The sequence below is a fragment of the Panthera pardus genome, unplaced genomic scaffold (genome assembly GCF_024362965.1).
Source record: "Panthera pardus isolate Hobbes unplaced genomic scaffold, ASM2436296v1 HiC_scaffold_11, whole genome shotgun sequence".
Lineage (NCBI taxonomy): Eukaryota > Metazoa > Chordata > Mammalia > Carnivora > Felidae > Panthera > Panthera pardus.
This window is the reverse complement of record NW_026526666.1, coordinates 62521072-62548379: the sequence shown is the minus strand read 5'-3', so window position 1 is coordinate 62548379 and position 27308 is coordinate 62521072. Positions and strand designations below refer to the sequence as shown.

Sequence of the window (27308 nt, the reverse complement as noted above, 5' to 3'; positions counted from 1 at the left end):
CTGTGTGGTCATTGTTTCTCCCACTAGACTCCCAGGACCAGGACCAGGCATCCTACAGAGTGTCTGCCCTGAGTGGGTGTCTGGGGAATGGGGGACAGACGGGCCAGGCCTCCATCCCTGCGAGCCTTCCTCCACACTCTAGCTCTCCTTGCTGGTTCCCACTTCTCCTTCCCTCCCTGAAATGGAGAAGGAACCCGGATGCCCTCTTTGCCCAAGCGGAGCCCTGCCTGCGGGCTCCCGTGTTGCCATGAGCATCTAACAGTTAAGAGGCCTTTCGGAGCCTCGCTCTACCAGGCTCGGTGCCGCGCGCTGGGATAAAGCAAGGAATCAGAAACGGTTCCTCAACAAATGACTCTAAGTCCCCATCAAAAGGAATCCATATTAACCACCATAAGGGGCCTTTAGATCTGCGGGGCTCAGCGAAGGATGCCCCGCAAGGTGGGCGGAGAAACCGTGCAGAGCGGAAGGAGACCGGCAGGGGGCGCCACGTGGGCGCAGCGCGCGCACACTTCTCGGGAATCACAGGTCACAAGGCGGGGGTTGCCGCGGCAGCGGTGGCCGCCAGCGTCCGCGGGAGGGGTCCCGCGGCGGGAAGTCCCGGCCAGCACCTCGCCTGGGGGCGCCCGAGCCATGGGCACCAAGTGGTTCAGCGGGGCACCCTTCGGGGTGCAGAGCCACAGGTGGGGCCCTTCGGGGCGCGGCTGGAGCCTGGGGGAGGAGGGAGGGACAGGAGGAGAGACTGGCAGCGTGGGGGTGGGGGTGGGGGGGCGACTTTCTCTCCCCCGTCCACCTGCCGCGCTTCTCTGCCCAGAGCTCTTTTTCACCAACTTCAAGTGATTTGAAGGTGGTTCCAAGAACACTTCCTATGGGCCAGGCTCAGAGAGGCCAGGCGGCCCGGCCGGGTAGGAGGTCGCTCAAGGTTAAGGGTGGTGGGCAGGATTTCAGTCCAGGTGTCTTTCATTCACACCTCTACGTGACTTCCATGTGCCACCTACTCCGTGCCAGGCACAGCTCTAGCATCTGGGGACACAACAGCAAACAAACAGCGAAACTCTGTACTCAGGAGTTCGCATTCTTGTGGGGAGGGGTGGTTGGAGTGGGTCATAAACCAAAAAAGAAACCTATATAAAATGCTGGGTAGTGGTAAGGGCTGTGGAGAAGAAGCCAGCTGGGAGGGGGAGCCGGCCAGTGCTGGAGGGTGGGGTGGGGGCTGTGACGATAAGGTGGCTTTTGAGGAAGGCTTCCAGCAGAAAGGAGGGGACCAGGCAAGGGTGGAGAGAGAAGCAGGAAGCCCGGAGACCCCGCGGTGGACGCAGTCCTGCTCCTGCTCCACCTGCCAGCTCCTCTGGGAAGCCAACAGCCCCCCGCGCCCCCCAGAACTGGCCATACCAGGACCGGGGGCCAGGCCTTGAGCTCTCTCTCGGGGTCTCTGTCCCTCCCTCTCTCGGGTCTCTGTCCCTCCCTAGGGTTGTTTTTTTTTTTTTAAGTTTATTTTATTTATTTTGAGAGAGAGAGGGAGGGGCAGAGAGAAAACTCCAAGCAGGCCCCACGCTTTCAGCCCAGAGCCCGACCCGGGGCTTTATCCCACACACGGTGAGATCATAACCTGAGCGGAAATCAAGAGTCGGAAGTTTAAGCAACTGAGCCACCCGGACACCCCCCCTCCCTAGGTTTGATGTCTCCGCCGTCTACCCCAATCAGAAGAAACTCAGCAACCTTCACCGAGGCCCCCTACTCCAGGCTTCATTCTGTGCAAATGGTGAATTTGCGCGCGCGGCTTCTCTGACACTCCCCCTGCCCCTCCAAGCCCCTCACCACGGAGGAGGAGAAGCTGAGCTGTGTCAGGGCCGTGCCTGACGCCTCTCCAAGCCCTCAGTCTGGAGCACAGAGCTTGGCTCAGAGCTGGGACCTCAGATGTGTTGATAAATGCAGGGCTGTCGTGAGAACAGCGTGGGTTGGGGTGAGGGAGACCCGGGTGCCATTTCTTCTCTGGCACCAACCAGCTGTGAGCTCGAAGGAGGTGCCACCCCTAAGTGTAAGGGGACCAATGACAGAGGATGTTGTGTTTGTACCTCGAGTGCCACGCCCTCAGTGCCAGGTTTGAGATGGGGCGGGGGGGGGGGTGGGCGGCGGGCACAGCCGGGTCCTGCCTGTCTACTCCCCCAGTCGGTGAGGAGGACTCACTCTGTGGGTAGACTGGTATGACTGTGCTCTGACTCAGTCCCACATAGGACCTGGAACCCTATGGCTACCAGGAGACCTGCTTCAGCAAGAAGAAACTCAGCAAGGAGGTGGGCACAGGCTGGGCCAGGACCCAGGAAGCCACCCGGCTGACCCAGCTGCCCCACTTCCAGTACGAGGCCATCATGAAAGAGAAGCGGTTGCAGGTGAGTCCTCCCAGGCAGCGCTCCTCCTGGACGGAGTGCCGCCCTCCTCCAGACTCCCTCCTGCGTGGATGTCCCCATGGTTCAAGTTGTCACCTTCTGCCTTCTTCTCTTGGGGCAGAAGGAGAAGCTGGGGCCCGGCTCCTACAACCTCAAAGACTTCTTAGAACAGCTGCAGGAGAAACCGTGCAGCACTCGGGGGCTGCTCAGCTCGGGGGAGACCCGCTTCCGTGGCCTCGTTGGGGTAGGTGTCCTCGTGTACTGGGGACGAGCCCTCCCGCCCTCGGCTCTGGCTGCAGAGCATGTAGCCCGGATGGTGCTGGAAGCACCCCTCCTGTACCGCCTCCTTGCCAGGCTCGGCCAGGCTCTCCTCGGGGTCCCCCAAACCCCTCTGCTTTCTGCTACCACAGCCTCGAGCCCAGGGGCTGTCAAATTTCCTGCGTCTGTCTCCCCCACCAGCAGAGGAGCTCCCTGCTGTCAGGGATGGGTCTGGTTCATCTCTGAGTCCCCAGGACAGAGTCCAGCATACATTGGGTGCTCCACAAACTCATCCATCTAGCCAGCAAATGATGAGTGAGCACCCACTAAGTGCCATGCACTGTTCTCGGGCCTGGGGATCAAGCGGCGAGGAAGACAAGCCCCTAACCTCCTGGAGCTGGTGCCCTAGTGGAAGAAATGACAGTACAGGGAAGCACGTCTTATGATCGGGGCCATGAGGAAAAATGACACAAGGAAGGGATACGGACAGAGTGATGGAAGTGTAATTTCTGGGGTGGTCCAGGAAGACCTCTGGGGGGAGGTGACATTTGAGCAAAATGCGCAGGAGGTGAGCAACAGAAACTCACAGTAGCTGCAGGAGAGTGTTCCAGGCGGCAGGAACAGCAGGCTTAGGCTCTGAATCGGGCTGGCAGGCAGGAGGCCAGTGTGGCTAGAGGTGGGGGGCGGGGGGTGAGGGTGGAAGGCGGAAGGTGGAGAGATGGCAGAGGAGTGAGGGCCGGAGGGCAGGACTGGGCAGCAAGGTGGGGGCTTCGGGATTGATTCCACTGGGAGGACAGTGGAGGGTTTTGACAAGGGAAGGGCCTGATTTATGTTTTCAGAGGAGCACCCTGCTCGTAGGGGTGAGGGGCGAGGCATCCGGATGGGAGGTGATGGCGGTGAGGGGTAGGGTGGCATCCGGGTGGGTCGGGATGATCGTCCCGTCGAGTGGGTTTCAAGCTCAGCAAGGGAGAAGGCAGAAGTCAGACCATCTGGAGTGAGCACTGTGGTTGGAGTGCCCCTCCTCCCTGCCCTGGTGCTCTCCATTTCTGGATGCTCTTGTCTTTCTTCCAGCTCCTCAAATGGGCCAAACTCTTTCAACCGGGGCTTTCCTCCTGCCATTCCCTCTGCCGGAAATGCCCTTCTTCTCCCTCTCCCCCTCCCCCAGCTGCCCCTTGGTCTAAGGGACTCCTCCTCAGCCCTCAGCTGTCAACTGGGAAGCCTGCCTGACCCCCACTAGGTGACAGACATCTCCCTTTCCCAGGAGTCCTGATGGTGCTTGTGTTTAGTGTTTCTTCCCCACTGGACATCTGCCGGGGTGGCTTACTGCAGGATTCCCAGTTCTTAGCAGTGCCTGGCACACAGTGGGTGCACAGTCAGTATTTGTGGACTCAATCAGGGCATGCGCGCCTACTAAGTCCTTGGTGTTCCCAAACATCCTGTTTACAGCCACTCCGGATGAGGCGCTGGAGGCTCAGAGAGGATGAGCATTTTGCCTCAAGCTGCACAGCTGGGAAGCAGGCAGTGTCCAACCCCAGAGCCCAGCCATTTCTTCTGCACCTTAACCACAGTGAAGCCTGGAGATTCCTTTTTGCATTTTTAGGTGCAGAAGCTGTTAACTGCAGTATAGGGAGAGGGGATGCCTGGAGGCATTTAAAACTGAGTCATTACCTTCAAATCTAAAGTAATAATAGCTGACACTTAGCACCGCACTTGGGACGTGCCAGGTGCTGTCCTGAGCACTCGAGTGTACTAATTCATTTAATCCTCACCACAAACCCCCGCCCCCCCCCCCCCCCCCCCCCGCCGCCGCCTCACCTCGTGAGGTAGGCACTAGCATTATCTCACTTTACAGATGAGAAAACTGGAGCACAGAGAGGTTAAGTAACTGCCCAAGGTCGCAGAGCTTCCCAGTGGCACAAGCAGGATTTGAATCTAAGGGGTGCACACATAACCCCTGCGGTTTACACATAGGTTGGCTCCCTTGGACTTTGTTCCTTGACTGTCCCTGGAGGACAGGGTCTAATAGCACCCAGCCCAGATGGTGGCGGAGGAACAAATCTGATGCTTCCTTCCTGTGTCCCCAGCCCCCCCTGCACCGGGGCATCTGTGAGTGTTGGCTGAGCAGGAGGAAGGTTTCATGGCCTGACCCTTCCTTCCAGCTGGCTCTTCGTGCACTTTGTTCCCATTGCTGCTCCATCAGGCCCTGCAGGATTTCTCCTAGCCACTGTCCTGGGCTCTGGGCTAGACAGTGAGTTCAAGGTGTGCCACTGCCCCAGTGGGTGCAGAAGGCAATCCCGGGGCAGCTCATGTCCAAGGCCTGCTTTTTCAGCTGTCTTCTTGCTGTGAGACCTGGGCTGGGAACCTGTTGGCCTCCTCTGTCCTCTGGTCCCTCTAGGTGTCCCGCCACCCCCACAGGTCTACAGACGCTACCTATGTAGGGTGCTGACCCCTCCACTGGGGCCTTCTCCAGTGTCATTGCCAAAGCTGTGGGTACCTGCTTTGGAGGCCCCATGAATCTTTCCCCAGAAAGGAGGGGCTGTCAAGCCCCAACACAGCAAAGGCAATGCTTCCTCCTCTGGTTTCTGAATCCTGTCCACCTCTGGCACTGGGTGATGCCACCACCCCCTCCCTCAGCACACTGTCCCCTCTCTTGGCTCTGGGGACACTAGGTCTGCAGCTCTGGAGTTCCTCTGCCAGCCTCCCTCATGGCTCTTCTCCTCTCGCTGCCACCCTGCTCCCCCTCTCCCCCACATCAGAATCTCCCCCAGCCCTACTCTTCTCTAGCAATGGCACCACCAGCTGCCAGAGTCAGAAACCTAGCGGATCCTTTTCCCCACAGTCACCAGGGTCTGTGCTTTTGCCTCCTGTCCTCCTCCTGTCCTCCTCCTTCCATCCCCACTGCTTCCACCCTGGCCCAGGCCACTGTCCCTTCTCCACCCAGGAGCAGCCTCTTGACCGATTTCCTGGTCCCCTACCATTGCCAGAATGGTCTTCCGAAGGACCCTTGTGTGTCAGAACCAGGTCTGAATGCCTCCTAATGCCTTCAAGGTCCTCCCCACCTTCTTCACAGTGGCTACTGTGTCGGAACCGGCACTTCTAAGGTCACTTGTGAGGTGTACCCAGGCTCATGGCCCTCCCGCCCCTGGGAAACAGCTCAGAAAAGAGCCTGGATTTTGCAGTTGGAACCCTAGCGGCTGCTTCTTTCCAGAGGTAGGACCTTGGACTCGAGGTCTGATCTCTGAAACTCTGTTTCTCCATCTGTTAGTTGCAGATGGTGCTGATTTGATCTCATTGAGTCACCTCCAGAGCCTAATGTTGAGGCTTCTGAAGCACCTAACGCACTGTGCAGGCACCCAGCTTCCTACCTTGGGGGTCTTCTGAACGCACCTGGAAACCCTGGGCCCTAGAAGGACACATGTAGTGCTGTCCTCTGAGGGCAGGACAGATCTGATGCCATACCTGGCTGACTCCCCCCCCGGGGTTGAACTCCCTGCCTTCTCCAGCCTGCCGGGTAGGGCTGCTTCCCAGGGCTGGTTCCTGGCTGAGGTGGGTAGGGCTGAGCCATCTGTGGAAGCGCAGCGACCTCGTGTGGCGAAAAGATGCACGGCAGCAGCAAACGTTGTTCCAGGTCTCTATCCAAGGACCACCTCCCCCCCACCAACCCACCCACCTACACTGCAGGGTGTCTCCACTCACTCCACTTCCAGAGACCATACTTCCAACCCTGGCAGTGGAACCCCCAGATGCTCATTTCTAGCCACGGTTCTCAGCCTCTTCCCCCTCCTTCTCCGGACCCCCAAGATAGGCGTCCCACCCTGACTTATATGTCGGTGCCCACTAGGGGCTGAGCACTGTGCAAGAAGTTTTAGAGACATTTAATTTCATCCTCATTACCCTGGAAGAAAATTATTGCTATCTCCATGTTACAAATGTGCACAACGAGACTCAGAAGGTCTAAGTGGTATGCCCAAGGTCACTCAGCTATGAAGCAGCAAAGCCAGGATTCAAACCCAGGACTCCAGATCCTTCCAGGCCACAGCACTGTTCAGAGCACAGTGAGAACCCCATTCATGCAAAAGCAGGTGCGACAGCTGGCATTTCTGAGACCACCAAAGCCAGCAACTGTCTGGGGTGATAGGGAAGGAAGGCTTCATTCCCGGGAGAGATGGCATTTGAGCTGGCTTTGCAGAATTAGAACTTTCCAAGGCAAAGAGGGCAGGGAGGGCATTTTGGGTGGTGGTAACAACACCAGCAAGCAAAGACACGGAGGTCGGCAGGATGGCTTGTGTTTGGCATACAGCAAGGAGCCCGGTTCGGCTGGAGTGTGGGATGTAGGCGGGGAGCAGCATGAAATAAGTGGGACAGGCCGCCGGGGCCCTGGAGAAGAGTGTGAACTTGAAGCTGAAGGTTTGAGCAGTGCTGGAGCTGTGTTGAGACTGACCATGTTGTGTGTTGGGGGGCGGTTAACACACAAGGGCCCTGAACATCCTGTTCCCCTCCCAGGGCTTCTCTTCTTCAGACAAACTCAGCATAAGGAGTGGGATTGATAACCTTTGTGTCCCTCGCCCCACCTCTCACAGAACTACTATCCGGGCCCTGGAAATTATGGGGTGAAGGGTAACCCATACACAAAGCTGGAGGAGAAAGCCCAGAACCGTTCTCAGGTCCTCATGTGCAGGATGACCAGCAGGCCACTCCTCTTGGCTCATCAGGTACCCCCTCCTCTGGCCAGGCCTTGCCCACCTTCCTGCATAGTCCTGGCGGAGGGGGGAGACTCCCAGGGCAGATGGGGAACTGAGACCCCGGGAGGCGGTGGGCCTGCTTCAGCAGTTCTCCCGTGGGACTGTCAGCCGGGTTCTGTTCTAGGGGAGTGGTCTGGCACCAGGCACCTACTCCTTCAAAAGTGGCATTGAGACCTACCTGGCACGATCCATGGGCACCCGCGGCCCCTACGACACTTTCTCCGGTGACCGAAGCAAGCCCCAGCCTTATGGACATTACTCTGTGCAGGTATGTACCCAGACGGGGCACGGAGCACGGGTTCCCCTGCAGATGGCAGCCCTCGCTTATCACCCCCAGGAGCACTGCCACCCTGCGTGCCAAGCGCTGCAGGGCCCTCCCACACGCTGCTCACTTCACCCTCACGGCCTGTGTTCCATGAGGAAGCTGAGGCCAGCCACACAGCTGGTAAGGAGCAGAGCTGGGATTTGAACCCCAGCATGTCTGTCTGACTTCGCCTGCATGCACAGCAGAGGAGGAGCAGATGGTCACAACCCTCCGGGCTGCGTGGGAGACTGGCCACAAGGCCTGCAGGGACCTTGATGGCACGGGTCTGGGCGCCCTGTTATTTTGGAAGCACTTCCCAGGCATCGCAGGCCCGTCTCAGCTGGCTTTGTTAGTGGCAGCTAACAAGCCAGAGGCTGGGAAGCTGGGGAAACTGAGGTAGAATTTTAACTCGACGCCCCCCCCCCCTTTTCCCATCATGCTCCTGTTGTGTGACCCATAGCACACTGGGCTTTGCTTTCTTCCTGTTCATAGCAATGGGAATTGACTATTTGTCTAATTACCTGTTCATTTTCCCTCCACTGTGCATTCACCCGGTGTGTACTTTTGGGCCAGGTAATAGTCACGGGGGTGACTGCCCCTGTGGCACTTATACTCCAGTGGAAAAGGACACACAGTCATAAATAAAACCAACATAAAGTGTCAGCAGGTGGTGAGTGCTCAGAAGCCCTAGGATGGGGGTGGTGAAGGTAAAATGTTGACATACTTTGGGCCAATTGGCATATAGCTGCGGAATGAACCCTGCAACCCGACTTCTCTCCAGGGCCTTCCGGACGTTCCCATGACCAGCCACTGAAGTGGTCCTGCCCAGCATAGCAGGGACCTTGGGACCCTCCACAGGCCCTACAGCCAACTCCTATTCTGATTGGCCCAGTGCCCAGGCCACATAATATTCTTTATTATCTAAAAAGTAATAGACTTTATCTTTAAGCTCATTTTTAGGTTCACAGCAAAACTGAGCAGAATGTACAGAGTTCCTGTGCACCCTCTGTTCCCCCTCCATGCACAGCCTCCCCCCCACTGGCAACATCCCACCCCCAGAGGGGCACATTTGGTACAATTGATGAACCTAGACCGAGGTCATTATCAGCCAAAGTCCACATTCACGTTAGGTTTCACTCTGGGTATTGTGTCTTCCACAGGTTTGGGCAAGCGTATCCACCGTTTCGGTATCGCGCAGAGTAGTTTCGCAGCCCTGACAGTCCTCTGTGTTCCCCCATCGCGCTGGTGTTTAAATATTGGGACTGTTGCTCCCGCTGAGAACAGTGCTCGTGCAGTAAATGCCCTTGAAATGAGTGGGAATAGGCAAAAGCCCCAAGCTAAGCGGTGGGTGTGGCTTGGAGGTGAGGTTGCCAGGGACTCGTCAGCCAAGTCCACGGCCAGGGCTGGTCAGCCAAGTCCACGGCCAGGGCTGCAGGAGGCAGGGTGGAGAGTAGTGCCTCCTGGTGTGACCACCCACTTTTCTCTGCTGCGGAGGGTCCAGAGAGAGGGCTCTGATTTTCCTGGCATGACGCTTCTGTTTTTTTGTTTTTTTTTTCTCTTTTCTGTTTCTCAGAAGAAAAAGCCCAGGGAACTGATGACTTTTACGACCTTTGTGGAAGAGCTTAACTCACGGCACAATAAGAAGCGTGGGGTTTTTTCGAAAATTTCTCGCAACCCGGAAACCCCGACGGAGAGGATTTACTGGGCGACCCTTAGCCAGTGCCCCCGAAAACTAGTCAGTGTTCCCCCCATGGCCTGCCTGCCTTCTTCTCTGGGGAGGGGACTCTCCCGTGGGGCGGGCGTGGGATGGGGCTGGCTCTTCGAGGGGAAAGCTCAGCCTGGGGTGTCGGACCCACCCGGTTGCCTGGTCGTGCACGCACCTGTCACTCTGAGTATGTCCCTCCCACTTTCCAAGGCTCAGTTTGCTTGCTTGTCCTCTGAGCATAACCAGGTGACTTGAGAGTCAGAGGTTAAGGATTGGAGCTGGCAGGGTGGAGCCTGGCACCTGCCAAGTGCTCCTCTCTCCCCTGGGGAGAGGCCAAGGGGACGCGGGGCAGGGCAGAGCGTGAATAAGGGGTCCACCCTGACAGAGGACTGCATACCTGCTCCCTCTGAGGGGATGGTGGGCTCCTCTCTGGGGTGTGGCAGCCAGTGACCCGGATAGGCTCCCGCCTCCCACACGCAGGGCCTGCCCACCCCCCTCCCTGGAGAACTGCTAGGGGCTTGGTGGGGAGTGGGGTCTGGATGAATGAAACAGGATGCTAACATTTCCTGAATGCCTGCTGTGGGCCAGGCACCTGCCAGGGCCCCAAAGTAGGAGTTATCATTTGCATTTCACAAGAGGAAACTGAGGCCCAGAGATGGGAAGGGATGTGCCCAGGCTCCCCCAGCAAGTGTGAGAAGGAAGCCAGCTCGTTTAGCTGCAAAGTCTGTGTGGCTTCCGCTTTCCAGGTTGGAAAAGCCTCTGTGGACCTGCCAGACCCTGTGCGCCCTTGGGAACCTGGAAAGAGGTGTCAGGCTGAGGGGTGGGGTTAGAGTGGGTGACATCTGTTATGAGGGCACCACAGGGCCCCTCCACCCCCCGAGGATGGGCTCCTGGTGAGTCGGAAGGTGGCTGGGGAACCCCCTCACTGTTTTTGGCTCAAGGCCCAGGGCTGCGGGTGGTTGGGGTGGGCTGTCGGGAGCCCTCACCTGCCCTGGTCCCAGGCTGACCACTGCCAGACCCCTCCAGCTTTCAGCCTTCATTTCTAAACCCTAGGCCACGTCTGGTCCCGGTTCGTGGCTTCCTCCAAAGAAGGAATGCAAACACGTCAACCAGCCACCGTTCCTGCTGTCTTCCAAGCGGATGGGCATAAAGGCCTACCAGACGATTCTGGGAAGCTGGGTGAGTAGGTCTGGGGTGGGGGTTAAAAGGTGATGGCCAGGGAACCCTCTCCTGCCTCTACAGGCAGCACCAAGCCCTCGCACCCCCACACCTGGGAACTGATGCTCTGCGTGAGCCCGATCCCACCTCTTTCTCCCCAAGGGACAAACACCCATTCCTACCATCTTATTTCTCTAAGGCAGTGACTTCCAGACTTGAGTGGGCATGAGCAACCCCCTGGAGGGCTTGTCAAAGCACAGAATGCTGGGCGCCCTGCCGGAGCGTCTGAGTCTGATTCGGTAGCCTGTAGGGGAGCCTGGGTATTTGCATTTCTAACAAGTTCCCGGGTGATGCCGCTGCTGGTCTGGGGACCACACTGTGAGAACCACGTCACCCCAGAGCCAGCTCACGCTCTTATTTTCCCAGGGGGATGCTCCCTCCACCCTCTTAGGGCCTCAGGGAGCAGCTAGCGGACCTGGCCCCTTTCTCATCCTTGGCTGAGCAAGGACCCCTTCTGTCGCCCTCCCCCTCCCCCGAGGCAGCCATCCCCCACATGTGTGATAGAGCTTTCAGCGTTCTTGTAAAACGGCTAATAAGTTCTTGGGTTTTGTGTGCAGGCCTTCTTAATTTATACAAATGGCAGTGGATATTGACCTCATTCTGTTTCTTACTCCTGCCCTTCCGTTTTCAAGTGCACATTTTTTTCAGGTTCTGATAAGCATACAGTAAAGTGCAGGAATCCTAAGCAGACGGTCTCGTGAATTGTCACAAAATGGGCTCATCCTTGTAACAAGTCCCCAGAGCATTGAAGAGCGCATTTCCAGCGCCCCAGGAGCCCCCTTGACACACACCTCCCTCCCCACCAGGTGGCCCCATCTTGACTTCCAGTAGCGAGGGTTAGTTGTGCCTGGTTTTGAACAGCTGTTTATTTTTAAGTGTCTCCTGGTTTCCCGGGGGAATGTTCTGCTTGTAACTTACCTGCCTTCCCCCTGCGCCTCCTCCCGCACCCCCACACCTGAGCTCTCCCTCCTCCACCCCACCTGCTCACCTCCCAGAGTGACGGCTTGGCCTCCACTGTGCCCACGCCCTGTCATCCTGCCCGATTCTCAGAGAAACCTGCAGGTCAGTCCTCCACAAGCTGCTTTTTCTCACCCCATGCCTGTACTTCCTGCAGGGGAGAGGTCTTCACTTGGGGACCCCGAATAAGGTGTTTAGGTAAGAGCCGGATGCTGCTAGCACAGGGCTGGCCACTGCAGAGTGGGAGGAGCTGAGGTGATATCCGTCTGGGTCCCAGGGCTTGAGCTCGCCCTGCCCTGGGACAGGAGGACCACTACCGGGAGCTTGCTCCCCCTCGAGACAGGCCTTTCCCACGTGGGCAGCAAGTTCAGCTGCACATCCCACTGTGTGTGGCTCCTGACATCTCTCTTGAGCCACCCTTGGCACTGTTACGCCACAGGTAACTGACCAGCCATTGGAACTGACCAGGTTCCTGACCAGCCATTCTCCTGCCCTCACTGCTCACCTCTGGGCAGGTTACCTTTCCTCTCCTCCTCTTGGAACCTCTCTGTTGCTGCCTCTCGTATCTAGGACATAGGTTTCTGGGTGGGATGGTGTGTTAGCTTCCCACGGCCACGCCAACAACCAGGCGGCTTCAAACAACAGCAGTTTATCCTGAAACGGTTCTGGAGGCCGGAGGTCCAAAGTCCAGGTGCCGGCAGGGCCGTTCCCTCTGAAACCTGCAGGGGAGAATCCTTCCTGGCCTCTTTCTAGTTTCCGGTGCTGGCCGGCAGTTTTTGGAGTTCCTGGGCATGTGAATGCGTCACTCCCTTCCACCGCTGTCATTGACGTCACTGCCACAGGGCTGTCTTTTCCTGTGGGTCTCTTCTAGAAGGACACCGGTCTCATTGGGTTAAGGGCCCACCCTACTCATGTGGGGACCTCATCCTTACCAATGACATCAGCAGCCGTTTCCAGATAAGGTCACCCGCCGAGGTCCCGGGGGTTGGACTTCTACATGTCCCTTTGGAAGACGCCGTTCAACCCCTAACAGATGGAGTGGGGAGCAGCGTGGGGAGAGCCGGGAGGCCCGAGTTCACATGTCCCGCCATCCCTCTCCCTGCTGCAGAACCCTGTAGGTGTGGGCCGCTACCTCAACACCTGGCTGATGGAGACGAAGGACCAACGGCAGCGGTATCGGTCCCTGTACCTGGGTGGATCCAAGCGCTACCCCTCTGACCCGGCCTGGGACAGGGTCATGCAGTGAGTGCCCCTAGAGCTCCCGCGGAGGGGGAAGGGCTTACTCTGGGGTGGGATGGGATCCCCTCCTCCCCTCCTCCCCTGCCCCCCACCTTGTGCTTGCTTCCCATGGGAACACAGCTGCTGCCCCTGGTGCCAGCCAAACAGCGAGGCAGTGGAGAGAGTTCAGATCCTGACCCTGCCTGACTGCCGGGCTGTGTGAGGCGGGGCGCATCCCTTAACCTCTCTGAGCCTTGGTTCCCTCAACTGTCAGATGAGCGGAGGGCTGTGAAGCCCCAGATGAGATACTCTAACGCTCCTGGTGAGGAAAAGGGACTCAGTGCTAACTCCCCCACTCACAACCCACACCAGCTAGGCGCTGCCTTGGGTGGCTTCACCACACGGAATCTCAGTTTCTTGGTGTTCACGACGGGCTTGGTAAAACTGGTTTCCGGAAGCCGTTGTGAAGCCGAAGGAAAACGGTGCACGAAGTGCCACGGCTAACTGTAAAGCAGTGCGCGAATGCTAGGTGCTGCCTTATTTATTGACCTAAGAGGCCATCAGTTGCAGCGTGATCTCGTTTTCAGAAACGTCAAAAGGCGAACAAACACGCACTCTAGATTATTTTGTTGTTGGAAAACCCGGTGAGGGCACGAGGACCCGATTGCTCAGGGAAGACCGACTTTTAAATGCTTATTTTTAATCAACATAGTCCTGTCGTGTCTGCCTCCTTGATTTATGCTCTTGGTTTGTGTCGGGCGGGGGGCGGGGAGGGGGCTTTTTAAGAAAAGGGGATGAGCGGTAACATTTCTGATAGACCACATGCCTGAAAAAAAATCTTGCTTCCTACCTGCCCAACTGATCACCAGTTTGGCTGGAGATAAGATTTTAGGTTGGGAACAGTTTGCCCTCGGAATGTTGAAGACTTTGCTCAGTCGTCTTTGAGCTTCAGGCATGGTTGAGAATTCCTGTGCCGTTCTGGTTCTCTGCCTTTTGCATGCAATCTGCACCTGCCTCTCTGGAAGCTTTGAGGATCTTCCCTTTGTCCTTTGTGTGCTGAAACTTCGTGGTGAGATTTAGTCTTAAATTGTCCTAATGTGAGTCTATTTTCACCCATAGTTTTGGGTACCTACCGGGTTCTTTCCATCTGGGACAATTATCTGGGGAAAATCACTTGCATTTGTGTCTTTGGGAATTTCCTCTCTTAGGAAGGGGAGATATCCTGGTGTGATGCTCTGTTTTTGTCATGCTTTTTTTGTGTGGTTTTTTTTTTTTCTCATTTTCTGTCTCTGCTTTTTCCATCCTCCTCTTTGGTAAAATTTCCTTGTCCTTATCTTTGAACCCTACTGTTGCCTTTTGAAATTTTGGCTCAATCTTTTTTAGTTTGCACGAGTTCCTGAGTATGGGGTGCCTGGGGGGCTCAACTAAGCCATCTGGCTTCGGCTCAGATCATGATCCCGTGGTTCGTGAACTCCGGTTCCACTTCGGGTAAGCCCTGCTTCTCTCTCTTTCTCTCTCCTCTGTCTCTCTCTCTGCCCCTTGCTCACTTGCACCTTCTCTCTCTCTCTCTCTCTCTCTCAAAAAAAAAAAAAAGAGTTCCTGAGTGTTGTGTGGATCCCTTCCTTTCCCTTCCCTTCCCTTCCCCGCTTCCTTCCCCTAGCACCCAGTTCAGTGTCTCCTACGTAGTATGTTCTTTAATCAAAGTAACAATGACAGTTTACCTTTGGTTTCCTTTTGCTCCCGGCCTGACCGTGCTTCTTCCAAGTGCCTTCTTTTACTTGTCTTGCTCACATTTAAGAGGAAAGCACTGAACACTGCTGTGAGTGTGGGTGGGGCTTGTCAGTTGGTGGCTTCACCGGGAGTGATTGGATGGAGGTCTAGTCGTTCTGTTGGAGGACCCTCAATGTCATGGTTGTAGATGTTTTCTGTGGGACCATTCAGCTTCTCTGGAAAAGCATCCTGCATCCTGCAGTGGGTGAATGCGGTTGCTTGTGTTTAGGCGGAGGAGGCAGGGGAATCTCAGACAGTGTATGGATTTCCACCTACTCCCTCTATTCTGACCAGGGTGCCTCTCTGCCCATCTTCCGCTGTGCCTGGTGGGCGAGGAGTAATGTGTGTGTGTGTGTGTGTGTGTGTGTGTGTGTATCTAACATTCCCTCTGTTTTCAGCCATCAGACCTGCGCCTGCTTTTTGAGATACTCCTGCCTCCAATTCCTGGGTCCCAGAAAAACACGTTATACCCCTTGTCCCCTGATATCAACCTCTCCCTTTCTTGTTTGTCTATTTTTAAGAAAAATTCTGTATAGTCCTTTTAGCAAATTGCAGAAGAGAGTAGAGAGAGTAGAGATAAATGCATGGATTCATCTGCTTTGCTTAATTGAAAATCAAATGGAACACTTTAGGGGCGCCTGGGTGGCTCAGTAGGTTGAGTATCTGACTCTTGATTTCGGCTCAGGTCATGATCTCATGATTTGGGGGTTCGAGCCCCGCATCGGGCTCTGCACTGACAGTGTGGAGCCTGCTTGGGATTTTCTCCCTCTCTCCCTTTCTCTCTGCCCCTCCTCAACTCATGCTGAGTTTCTCTCTGTCCCTCAAAATAAATGAACTTACAAAAATAAAAATAAATTAGAAAGTCAAATGGAACACTTTGTGCAAATGCATTTTCTTCCTCTTTCTAGTCAAGGTGGTTGGGTATTTTATAGGTGTTCAACCAGGACCAGAGAGGGGAGCAACTTTCCCAAGGTCACACAGCAGGTGAGTGATAGAGCTGGGACTCACAGCCAGTCTTTGTTCCCAGGGCAGGGCCCCTCCCTTATACCAATGCCCACGTGAGGATTTGAAGGTTCTAGGAAGAACACCATGGGCTGGTTCTTGACACTCCTCTCCGGCCACCCTGTCAGCAAAGCCCCATTCTACATACTGTTTGCTCAGTACAGGCCTACAGGGAAGGGAAGGATGTCCCATCCCCGTTAGACTTTCTCCCCTGAACATTAGCCTTCCCCTTGTGTCCAAACTTCCCCTTGACCCCTGTAATCACATCCAACGCTCAGGTCTGTGAGGTTGTAGGATTTCCCTTGTGATCTGGCTTCGAATTCTGTCTGCCACTTAGCTGTGTGACCTGGGACAAGTTACTTGGAGACAGACCTTCCTTTGAATAATGAGAGTGCACTAAACAATCCACCTTGCAGAGTATGCACTGAGGACTGAAGGAGAGGATGCGTGTCTGTGGACGCTGAGGCAAGTTCCTTGTCTCTTAGCAGTTGCTCTGCCTTTGCAGAATTCTGCATTTTAGTTATAGAAGGGGCAAGTGCTTTGCAGAGGCTTGGAAGGCACAACATCCAGAAAAAGGAACTACAGTAGTTTAACTCACCCCCTGCTGTCAAAAACCTAAGGAAAAGCCTCTATTTCAAAGGAAATTTGACAGGGATGGGGGAGAAAAAGGAGGGCATTTGAGTCCTGAGGGAGGGTGAGGGCTTTTAAAGAAGAGGCCAACATGAAGGCTTCTCATGAAGTCAAGAACAAGACCCTGGCCCTCTTCAGCATTGTTGTAGAGGTTCCAGCAAATGCAGTAAGACAAGAAAAACAAATAATAAATATAAATATTGGTAAGGAAGGGCAAATTATCACAATTTATAGTGCATTTACCTAAAATAGTCCAAGGGAGTTTATTTTATTTTATTTTTTTAAATTTATTTTATTTATCTTGACAGAGAGAGCATGAGCAGAGGAGGGGCAGAGAGAGAGAATCCCAAGCAGGCTCTGAGCTGTCAGCTTGGAGGCTGACACGGGGCTCAGTCTCACCAACAGTGAGATCATGACCTGAACTGAGAGCAAGAGTTAGGCACTCAACCCACTGAGCCACCCAGGTGCCCCCAACAGAGTTCATTTTAAAACTGTAAAGATGCAGGGTGCCTGGGTGGCTCAGTCAGTCAAGTGTCTGACTTCAGCTCATGTCATGATCTCATGGTTCTTGAGTTGGAGCCCTGCATGGGGCTCTGTGCTGACAGCTCAGAGCCTGATGCCTGCTTCGGATTCTGTGTCTCCCTCTCTCTTCGCCCCTCCCCCACTCACGTGCAGTCTCTCTCTCAAAAATAAACATTAAAAAACCTAAAAAACAAAACTGTAAAGACGAAGAGTTTCCTCTGATACTGCAGCCACAATTAATAGAAAACATAATTGAGAGAAAGGAAAGGATCTCATTCTTAAATTTGGGGGGGCTGTTAAGGAGAACTGGATATATTTATTTTAAACTTCATCTGGAAGAGTAAATATATGTGAATATTAAAAATTGGAGAATAATCGATGGGGGTTGGGAGGGAGGGGAGGGTGGGTGATGGGCATTGAGGAGGGCACCTTTTGGGATGAGCACTGGGTGTTGTATGGAAACCAATTTGACAATAAATTTCATATATTGAAAAAATAAAATTAAATTTAAAAAAATAGGAGAATAATCATCCTATTAAAAATATATTTCCAAATGCGTAGACAACACAGTCTGGAGAACTAGGCGCCATCCTGTTGCTCGTGGTTACCTGTGGAGGGTTACCAGGGTCTTTTTCACTTTGTTTTATTTCTGAGATGTTTAGGTTTTTCAAAATAAGCAGGTAACATTTTTATAATCAGGAAAAAAAAAAGGCAAATAGAAGACAAATGCTCTTGAGACAGACTACACAAATGATAGGTTCTCCATGTAGACCCATCTCCCGCCAAGAGTCACTCTTTGTTTTCCAGACCTCAGTTTTCCCATCCGTAAAAGGGTAATGGTTTATACCCTACAGGAACATGGTCAGGCTCAATTAAGGCCAATGAATGCTACCGAATGGAAGCCAACCAGCAGGTCCCTGTGGGTGTTTAATTGTGAGACTGTGCACGATTTTCCCTAGGGCTCTGGTCTGACATTGTCCATGTAAACCTGACCCGTTGGGGCTCTTTCTTGCGTCAGGAAGATTGTGTCATGGCACAGTAGGGGGGTCATAAGGTGGGAAAAAGGATTCCCTTATAAGCTCGCTCTTTTTTTCTTTTTGACAGAGAGAGAGAGAGGAGAAAGAAGAGAGAGAGAGAGAGAGAGAACAATCAGGGGAGGGGCAGAGAGAGGAAGGGACAGAGAATTCAAAGTAGGCTCTGCACTGAGAGTGGGGCTCAGGGCTTGAACTCAACGAACCATGAGATCATGACCTGAGCCGAGGTTGGACACTCAACCGACTGAGCCACCCAGGCGTCCCACTTTTTTTAAATGTTTATTTATTTTTGAGAGAGAGAGAGAGAGCAGGGGGAGGGCCAGAGAGAGGGGAGACCCAGGATCTGAAGCAGGCTTCAGGCTCTGTGCTGACTGTCAGCACGGAACCCAATGTGGGGCTTGAACTCACGAAAGGCAAGCTCATGACCTGAGCTGAAGTTGGGTGCTTAACCAACTGAGCCACCCAGGTGCCCCTATAAGCTCTTTCACTGATTCATTTAAAAAGTCTGCTCCATGCTTGGTTCCATACAGCAGCAATAGTCTCTCATTCACTCACCGAGTTTTTCATTTTCTGGTTTCCTATTTTAATTTCTAACCGTTCTTTTTTGATTTCTAAAATGTTCCTTTTAGCAACACTATTCTCTTATTTCATGGACACCATGTTTGCTCATACTTTGAAGGTATTATTGATTAAGACAGTTTGCCTGATACCGTCTCGTTTTATCAAATCCTTTTATTTTCCTGTATGTTTGTTTTGGCATCAGATTCCATACCAGAGATTTTTCTGAAATGTCTGGTATTTCTTGGCTGTGCATTCGTATCTAACCGAAAATCCTACTGAAGGCTCTGGGGCACTTGTTAATTATGGACTTCTCCATAGGCTGACCAAGCTGCGGATTTTCACTGGGGGAACTTCAGTGTCAGGGTTGTTAGATCTTTTGTCTTTTACCTTGGCTGGGAAAAAAACTCTTCTGGAGGATCAAAGCCTGGCTGGCAGGGCTCTAAGTGGGAGAGCCTTGAGGTCTCGATATTTAGTGGTCCAGCTTCCACTTGATTCTGTTGTAAGGATAGTACTCGTGATCTCATCTGTGCCTGGTGGCATCTTGTATAGAGAGCCCCTCTGTCTCCAGAGAATAAATTCCCCAATCTTCATCCATGAAGGACACTCATCTGGCTGCAGAGAGTGGGGAGGGAAGCATCCTACGCGGACTCTCAATCAGTAGCCTTGTTTCTGGCCCCACCTTTGTTCCTATTCCAGAAGGACCGGGTGCTGCTAATTCTTCAGTCTCTGGAGTGAGAGAATTCCTGAATTTATCTCCTACTGGCTTACGTTTTAGCTCTCTTGGGTCTGCCAAGTTAGTTGCCGTTCTTCCACCTGCGTTTTAACTTCCAAAATATTTGTTTCTTTACTGCTGCCTCTTCCTTTGGTCCCCGCGAGTAATATACTTTTCAATTTTTATTCCTTAACTCTTGTTTTCGTGGGATTTCAGAAGGGAGAAAAATTAATGTAGGCGTTCCGTTCGCTTAAAGCGTGGTGAAATTTCTGAGTTTCAAAGGTAAAAATAAAAATCTTGTAAGTTTCATCTCTGAAGAGACCAATAACCTACAACTTAAATAAAGGACAATCAGACATGTTGGGGGCTTCTCTTCTGAAACGTGGCTAGAAAACAGTGTTTGTAGAATTCTCTGTCTAGCCAAACGGTCATTCATGTGCAAGGCAAATAGAGACGCCTAAGGATTCAGGATGTATACCAAATTTATCTTTTCTTAAAATATTCCTGGGGGGTATACTCCAATCAAATGAAAAATGGATTAGCTTGGAGAGGTCTAGAAAGGGGAAGACATAATATGGAATATATAGGAATATATCTGCCTATGATATGCCAGATAAATGTAACCACCACGGCCACCACCAACAACAAAAGTGGCAATACCAATACGAAGCAAAGTAGAATTCAAGGCAGACATGTGAAATGGGACAAAGGTGAGTAATCACGATAAACAATAAAATCCATAAAGAAGTGATAATAACTTTGAACGTTTACACCCAAAATGACAGTGACGAGCTCCCACAATCATGAATAGACTTGTTTGAGAATCTGACAGTAAGTCTATATAAATAATTATTTGGAGGATTTGAATAGGTGTATTTTACTCCACGTTGTTTTGAGTTACTCGTGGAAGATTTATAAAAGTTGATCCTTGGGGCGCTTGGGTGGCTCAGTCAGTTAACCATCTGACTCTTGATTTCAGCTCAGGTCATGATCTCACAGTTCGGACTCTGCACCCTGCTTGGGATTCTCCCTCTCTCTCTCTCTGTCTCTCACTCTCCTCCCCTGCTTGCATGCACCCTCTCTCTCTCAAAATAAATAAGTAAACTTAAAAAAAAAAGTTGATTCTCTAAGAAAGCCTCATTAAAAAATGTCTAAATTTAAAACATCCTACATAGAAAATTTGGGGTCACGGTTTCTAAACATGGCTCAATAAGACAAAACGTTAACAATAAAAGGATAGTCCCCAAAACCAAGTACTTGGAATTAGGAAACACTCTTCTAAATAGCTCTTGGGTCTAAGAGAAAGTCACGTTGGAAATTATATGCTCGTTAGAAATTATTCACAACAAACTCTATATCGAAATCTATGTAATGTTGTCAAAACACCAGTTGGAGTGGGGCGCTTGGGTGGCTCAGTCGGTTAAGCATCGGACTCTTGATTTCAGCTCAGGTCATGATCTCACGGTTCGTAGGTTCAAGCCATGCATCAGGCTCTGTGCTGACAGTGCAGAACCTGCTTGGGATTCTCTCTCTCTCTCTCTCTCTCTCTCTCTCTCCCTCCCTCTACCCCTCCCTGGCTCACTCTTACTCTCTCTCAAAATAAACAAAAAATTAAAAAACACCAGTTGGAGTAAAATTTCTACCTTTGATTTTAATATTAACCAAGAAAGATCGAAACCAAAAGAAGCAATCATTGGACCCTAGAAGTTAAAAAAAAAAAAAAAGAAAACATAAAAATAAAGCAGGAGTCAAGAATTAATGAAGACGAATGGAAACTGGGCGGGTGGGGACGCTCTCGCTGGCTCCCCACCACTCAGTGCTGATGCCCTCTTGTTAATCCCCGCCTGCGGCTTGTCATAATCCTGTGTGCCAGTGGGTGGAAACGCCCACGAAGTCCACAGACTGTGCCTGCCATAGAAGGCAAAGGATCAATGTCAGTGCCGCCTTCCCCATCTTATACAGGAATAGGTGAGGCCTGGAGGCATCAGGTTTTGGAGGCAAACACGATAGGTCCTCAAAGCATGTGCCAGCCAGACCAGGAAGGGCAAGTTTGGGAGAGTTGTGAAGTCTCTTTAGGATGCTTAGTGACAGCTAATCTGTTTCACCCTCACTCCCTAGCCTTACCTGCTTCCTCCCACCAAACCACAGGGTTCTGGGCTTCCAGCCAGGCAGCCTGGGATTTACCTCCTTTGTGGGAAAGGTAGCCTTTTGGTTTTCATTCTTTAGAGCTATGTAGGCAGTAGGTGTTTCATAAGGATGCTTGACCGACCAGTGGAACATTATTTTGCATCTAGCCACCTTTCTGGCTCTTACAACCACGTCTTTTTTTTTTTTTAACATCTGTCTGATTTTAATATTCCTTCCTCCCCTGCTCTTTCTTTCTTTCTTTCTTTCTTTCTTTCTTAGGCTCCACACCCAATGTGGGGCTTCAACTCACCACCCTGAGGTCAAGAGTCACCCACTGTACTGACTGAGCCAACCAGGAGCCCCGCAGCCAGCTCTCGTGTCATCTGACCCACCCTCTGGCTGTGTGGACGCGAGCACTCTGTGCCCTAGTCAGGCCACACTTTGCACCACTCTCCAGGCCTTGGCCACACTGTGACCTGCTCTTGGGACCTCCTCCCGCCAGTTCCTGTCTGGAAAACTCCTATTTATCCTCCACGGCTCTACATAAACTCGAAGCCTTTCCTGATTTTTCCAGAGAGTGTCTCTTTATTCTCAATCTCTTGGGATCCCCAGGTCGAGGCACTTTTCTCCTTGTTGTAATTATTTATGCCGCGGGCTGTGGTCCCTACTGGACACAACTTCTCCTGTCTGGACCTCTAGTGTCTCACTGGCATGTGTAGAGGGAGCTCGATGAGTACGTGTTCAGGGATGAGTCAGTGCATTCCCTGGTGAAAGAGTCACGTCTGGATGACTCCATGAACGGAACATGTGGGAAACTGCCAGTTTGGTTTGGCAGAAGTTGATTTTTCCTTCTAAGCTTTTTTGCCTGACATTTGTTTATTAGGAAAAAATTCAAACATACGAAAACATTGAAAGGATTTTTACTGTGTACACCCATATATCCACCACTTAGATGATGTCATTAATGTTTTACTCTTGCTTTATGACATCTCTTGGTACCGATCCATCCTTCTTTTGATCTGTTAATCATCTTATAACGTCATACATTTCAGGTAAATAGCAGACCTCGAGACACTACTTCCTCCTGAATGCTTCAACCTGCATATTACCTTTTTAACATTTTACTTTTCTTATTTTTATTTATTTTTAATTAAGAGCTTTTTTAATGTTTATTCATTTTTTTTAAGAGACACACACACACACACACACACACACACAGAGCATGAGTGGGGGAGGGGCATGTAGTTGACTCCAGGCTTCGAGCCCTCCAGCCCACAGCCCGACGTGGGGCTTGAACTCACGAACCGTGAGATCATGACTCGAGCTGAAGTCAGACGCTTAACCGACTGAGCCACCCAGGTGCCCTCCCATTTTAGCATTTTAAACGAAAGTCATATTCCTTATCCAGACACCTAAAATGGAAATAATAAAATATCCATTCTTTGCAATAATGGTGACAATTAATTCTTATATTCTTGAAGCATATTTATAAGGTACAAAGTGATTTTGTGGGCATTTATTGTATACCATGACTTTAAAAGGTAGATATTAGTCTCAGTGTTTTCCAATTGAGACAACTGGAATTCGGAGAGAGAGCAGTTTCCTGAAAAGTCGCTGCCCGTCAAGAGCACACGTGTGCACAGTCTTCAAAGGTTCACTGAGCAGCTGCCCCGTGCCAGGCACATCTCGACTGCTGGAACATTGCAGAAGAGAGCCAGACAGCAATTCTGCCCCAGAATGGCTCCCAGCTTCGTGCGGAAGGCACTCACCCCTTTCTACGGTCACAGGGCAGCAGGGAAGGAGAGTCAGGGCAAGTGGGACCCAGGACTTCTGTCTCTCCATCCAGAATGCTTTCTTCACTCTTTCCCCCATGGTCTCCTGGAGAATGAGGCCAGGACCTCCTGGAGGATGAGGCCAGGACCTCCTGGAGGATGAGGCCAGGACCTGGCTCTTTGAGACCGGGAAGGCTAAGGCAGAGGAAATCTTCAATGTGGCTTGTCTCTCTGTTCTCACTCCACCTACCCTCCCCCGATCAGTTTTCTTTGACCTCCTGGGCCTTTGTATATGCCGCTTTGGTGGGAGATTTAGGAGTTTGGCCTGGAAGAGGGGACTCAGGAGGCCAAACTACACATTTACTGTGCGACACGGAAGTCTGGTGACTGCCATAGAGACCCTATGGCACCAGAGCAAGATAGGGCCTTCAGCTCCAAAGGAAGGCAGAGAGGAGAGGAGGCCATATTTTTACTTTTCCTTTCTCCCTTCTTTTCCTCTATCTTCCTTTATTTTTGGCAGGGGTGGGTAAGGATAGAGGCTTGAGCATATCTCGGGGCTGATGGGCCAGGTAGAAGCCGGTGATTCAGTTGTGAGGTGGTGAAACCCACAGTACAGGCTGGAGGGGTGGTCACCCTAGCACAAAAAAAGATCGACCTAGGAGGAGGGCAGGAGGCGGGGAAGTCATAGCAATTGATGAGCCAATTACATGTTTGCTAGGGGCCAGTGGTTTTTGCTCAGAAAGGCAAACGGGGCAGGGAGGGAGGGATTGATCTGGAATCAGGTACATGACAGAGGGCTCAGCCAGATGCTGTGGGAGCGTGGTGTGCAGAGGGAGGAGCCAGTCTGCCTGGGAAGGTGGTGCAGAGACAGAGGGCTTCCCAGGCTGCCAGCATGGGTGCGGTGGGGTGAATAAGCCTGGCCTGTTTGGAGGTGGCTGAGTGATTGGAGGGCAGGGCCCAGGAGAGTCTCTGGCAGGTGATGAAGCAAGATAAACAACTACAACAGGATTGCAGCCTCTTCATGTAGGAATTTGGCCTTTTTGCAGACAAATACCTATAATTCAGGTCACCAGTAAGCTTTCCTCAGAAGAGGTCTTTGGAAAGGGCCACTTGGAAGGTGTAATCTGGGGGTGGGGCTTGGCTTTGCCTCCTCCGTATCTCTTCTTTGGCACATTAAAAAAAAAAAAGGGTGGCCTGCTTTCTTCTATTAAGTTTCGAGAGTTCTTTATATATTCTAAGCACCCATCTGTTTTCAGATGTGTGGTTTGCAAATATTTTCTCCCAGACACTCAGAAGGGTTTTAATGGGAAGTAGGTCTTGTGTTTAAAATAAAATTTTTAATGGTTATTTATTTTTGAGAGAGAGAGAGAGAGAGAGAGCCCAAGCAGCCCTTGTGTTTTAAAGATGTGTTCTGTGGCATCGTGGGGTGGGGCAGTGGGAAGCAGGTGGAGACAAGAAGGCTGTCTTAATGGTCAGGGAAGAGCTGAGGCTCTGAGCCAGGCCAGAGGCCGTGGGATGGGGAGGAGTGAAGACACACCAGATGAAAGTAAAGACCTCTTTTACCCTGGTGAGCCCTCCCTCCCACCTTTCTTCCTTTGACAGATATTTGTGGAGCACCTATCGAGCACCAGGTAACAGTCTAAGCACAGGGGAAGTATCCGCAAAGAAATCAAAGCCCTGGAGCGCCTGGGTGGCTCAGTCAGTTAAGCATCTGACTCTTGATTTTGGCTCAGGTCACGATCTCATGGTTTGTGAGATCGAGCCCTGCATCGGGCTCTGTGCTGACAGCATAGAGCCTGCTTGGGATTCTCCCTCTCTCTCTGTGCCCCTCCCCTGCTTGCGTGCCCTCTCTCTCTCTCTTTTTCTGAAAATAAATAAACTTAAAAAAGAAAAATGAAAGTCCCACCCTTGTTAAGTTTACATGTTGGTATGAAAGAGAATAAACACATAAATGTGTGTAACATAAGGGCTGATAGATGCTGTTTGAGACACAAAGTGTTCTTATTGAAATGTCATCTTCCAAATGGCTCTGGGAGTGGAACTAGAGTTCCATGAACTAGAGTCTTCAGGGGTTCCCTTCAGAGGAAAGAATCAGAACAATGCAAGGGTCACTGGACTGAAGTCAGGGGCTCTGGGCTGGAATTCTGGCCCTGACTCTGGCCACCAGTGTAACCTCAAGAAAGTTCTCTCCTCCCTCTGGCCCTCAGTCTCCCTCTCCCTCTCCCTCTCAGGGGTGGGTTAGATGACCTTTCAAATGCTAGGATTTCATATTTGGAGTTCTTACAGACCAACTTGAGGGCTTTGATGCACCAAATTGGTTCTTAAAACCAGGTTGTTTTGTTACTAGAAGTCATCAATTTTGTTCTCCTACCCAACATAGGATCCCTTGGGAAGCACAAGCGACAGGTACCTTTTCATCCCCCATGGGTGCCCCTCCCAAGAATGGGGGCTCACTTCCTTCCAAGGGACAAGTTTCATTTTCTCTTTCTGTCTTTTTAAAGGGAAAGGATCACACCTTTTACTAAGGGGAAGTGCCCTCCAACAGTGGATTACAATTCAGATCCTACTCCTTAAAGCTGCATATGAAGGACATCCTGTGATGACCAGAGGGCCCAAAAAGCCTGAAGACAAATTTGGGGATGGGAGGATAGGAGTGGGAATCTGGGTTGGGGGGGGGGGGCGGGTCTTGGAGAAAGGACACATGGGAATGCCTGGAGGGGAAGGATATAATGGGAATGCTTTTGCTGGAGACATCTACCTGGAGGTCACATGGTCTGCTGGGACAGCTGGGGCCAGATACTTTTTGCTATGAAAGATCAGTTATGCTGAGAATTCAAACTAGCCAGTGACATGAACATGGGAGCCAGACAGCAGATGGACTAATGGGGTGGAATGTGGTTGACACTCTTGGAACCTCTTCTAAAGTCAAATTGCTTGACTCCCTGATTATCAAAATCCAAAAAGAGGTGGAAAAGTGTAGTATATGTCATAAGACAGCTCTAGGCCCCCTTCTGGTGCTCTCCATCTCCATCCCAGGATGCGTCTGGAAGCTCAGCAGGGCCTAATGCTACGTATGAGGAGGCTGCTGGCCTCCAGGCAAGGTGCAGCCATTGGGAACAATCGATTTCACCCTTAGAGTTCAGCCTTGTGAGCACACCAGTCTAGCCTAAAGATGGATCTGTGGGGCTGTTCACAATGTCATCTTCTTCCCTCACTGTTTTGTGTCAGTGAGAGATTGTATAGGATGGCAGGAGCGTGTTGTCCCTAGAAAAAAAGGAGGCTGAGACACCACTGCCTCAGCCACAAAACTCCACTCTTCAGAGTGAGTATATTATAAAAAGCAGTTACTTTCTCATTTAAGTCAAAATGACTGTTTTAGAAGAAGTAAAACTGTCTTTATGCACAGACATGTTGCCTATGTGAAAAAAAAAATACTGTGAGTATTTTGATAAGCCAAAATACATGTGGACGAGATCTAATAAGTCAGCTTTGCAAGTTTTCAGGAAATAAAATCAACATATCAAAACCAAATATTTCTCTTTTAAATTTTTTTAAATGTTTTTATTTATTTTTGAAGGAGAGAGAGAGACAGAGCATGAAGAGGGGGAGGAGCAGAGAGAGAGGGAGACACAGAATTCGAAGCAGGCTCCAGGCTCTAAGCTGTCAGCACAGAGCCCGAAGCAGGGCTCGAACCCACAAACTGTGAGATCATGACCTGAGCTGAAGCAAGACGCTCAACCGACTGAGCCACCCAGGTGCCCCAAAAGCAAATATTTCTATATATTAGTGGTTACCAACAATTGAAAAGCTAAAATGCCATTTATAATGGTCTCAAAACTATGAAATATTTAGGTATAAATGTGACAAAAAACATACATATGTTTACACTGAAAACTATAAAATACTGCCAAGAGAAATTAAAGAAGACTTAAATAAAGGAGAGCTATATCATGTTCATGGATCAAAAGACTCAATATTGCTAAGATATCAGTTCCTCCCAAGTTGATCTGTAGATTCAATGCAATATCAATCAAAATCCCGGTAATTGTTTTTAAATTGACAAACTGATCCTAAAACATATGGAAATACAAAAGACGTAAAATAGCCAAAACAACTTTGAAAAAGAAGAACAAATCTGGGGGAATAACATTACCTTATTCCATAGTGTGAAATTGGTGTCAAGATAGACAGATGAAAGGAACAGAACAGAGAGTGTAGAAACAGCCCCACACACCAATGGACAACTGACTTTCAACAAAGGTGCAAAGACAACTCAGTGGAAAAAGAATGATCTCAACAGGTGGTGCTGGAAACTGTTGATTATCAATATGCAAAAAATAAACTGTGATCAATGACTCAAATCATATACAAAAATTAACTCAAAACAAATCA

General features: G+C 51.3%; 1 protein-coding gene across 1 annotated transcript; it reads left to right on the top strand.

Annotated features, from left to right (window-relative positions):
* The first annotated feature begins 550 nt into the window (after positions 1–550).
* Positions 551–26629, top strand: LEXM (lymphocyte expansion molecule). The gene is given in 12 exon segments (XM_019449172.2): positions 551–680; positions 1671–1713; positions 1715–1759; positions 2222–2242; positions 2244–2387; positions 2506–2628; positions 7223–7354; positions 7509–7652; positions 9262–9423; positions 10447–10572; positions 12677–12810; positions 25418–26629. Coding segments are annotated over 12 exon segments (1197 nt in total). The 5' UTR covers positions 551–630; the 3' UTR covers positions 25491–26629.
* The last annotated feature ends 679 nt before the right edge of the window (positions 26630–27308 follow it).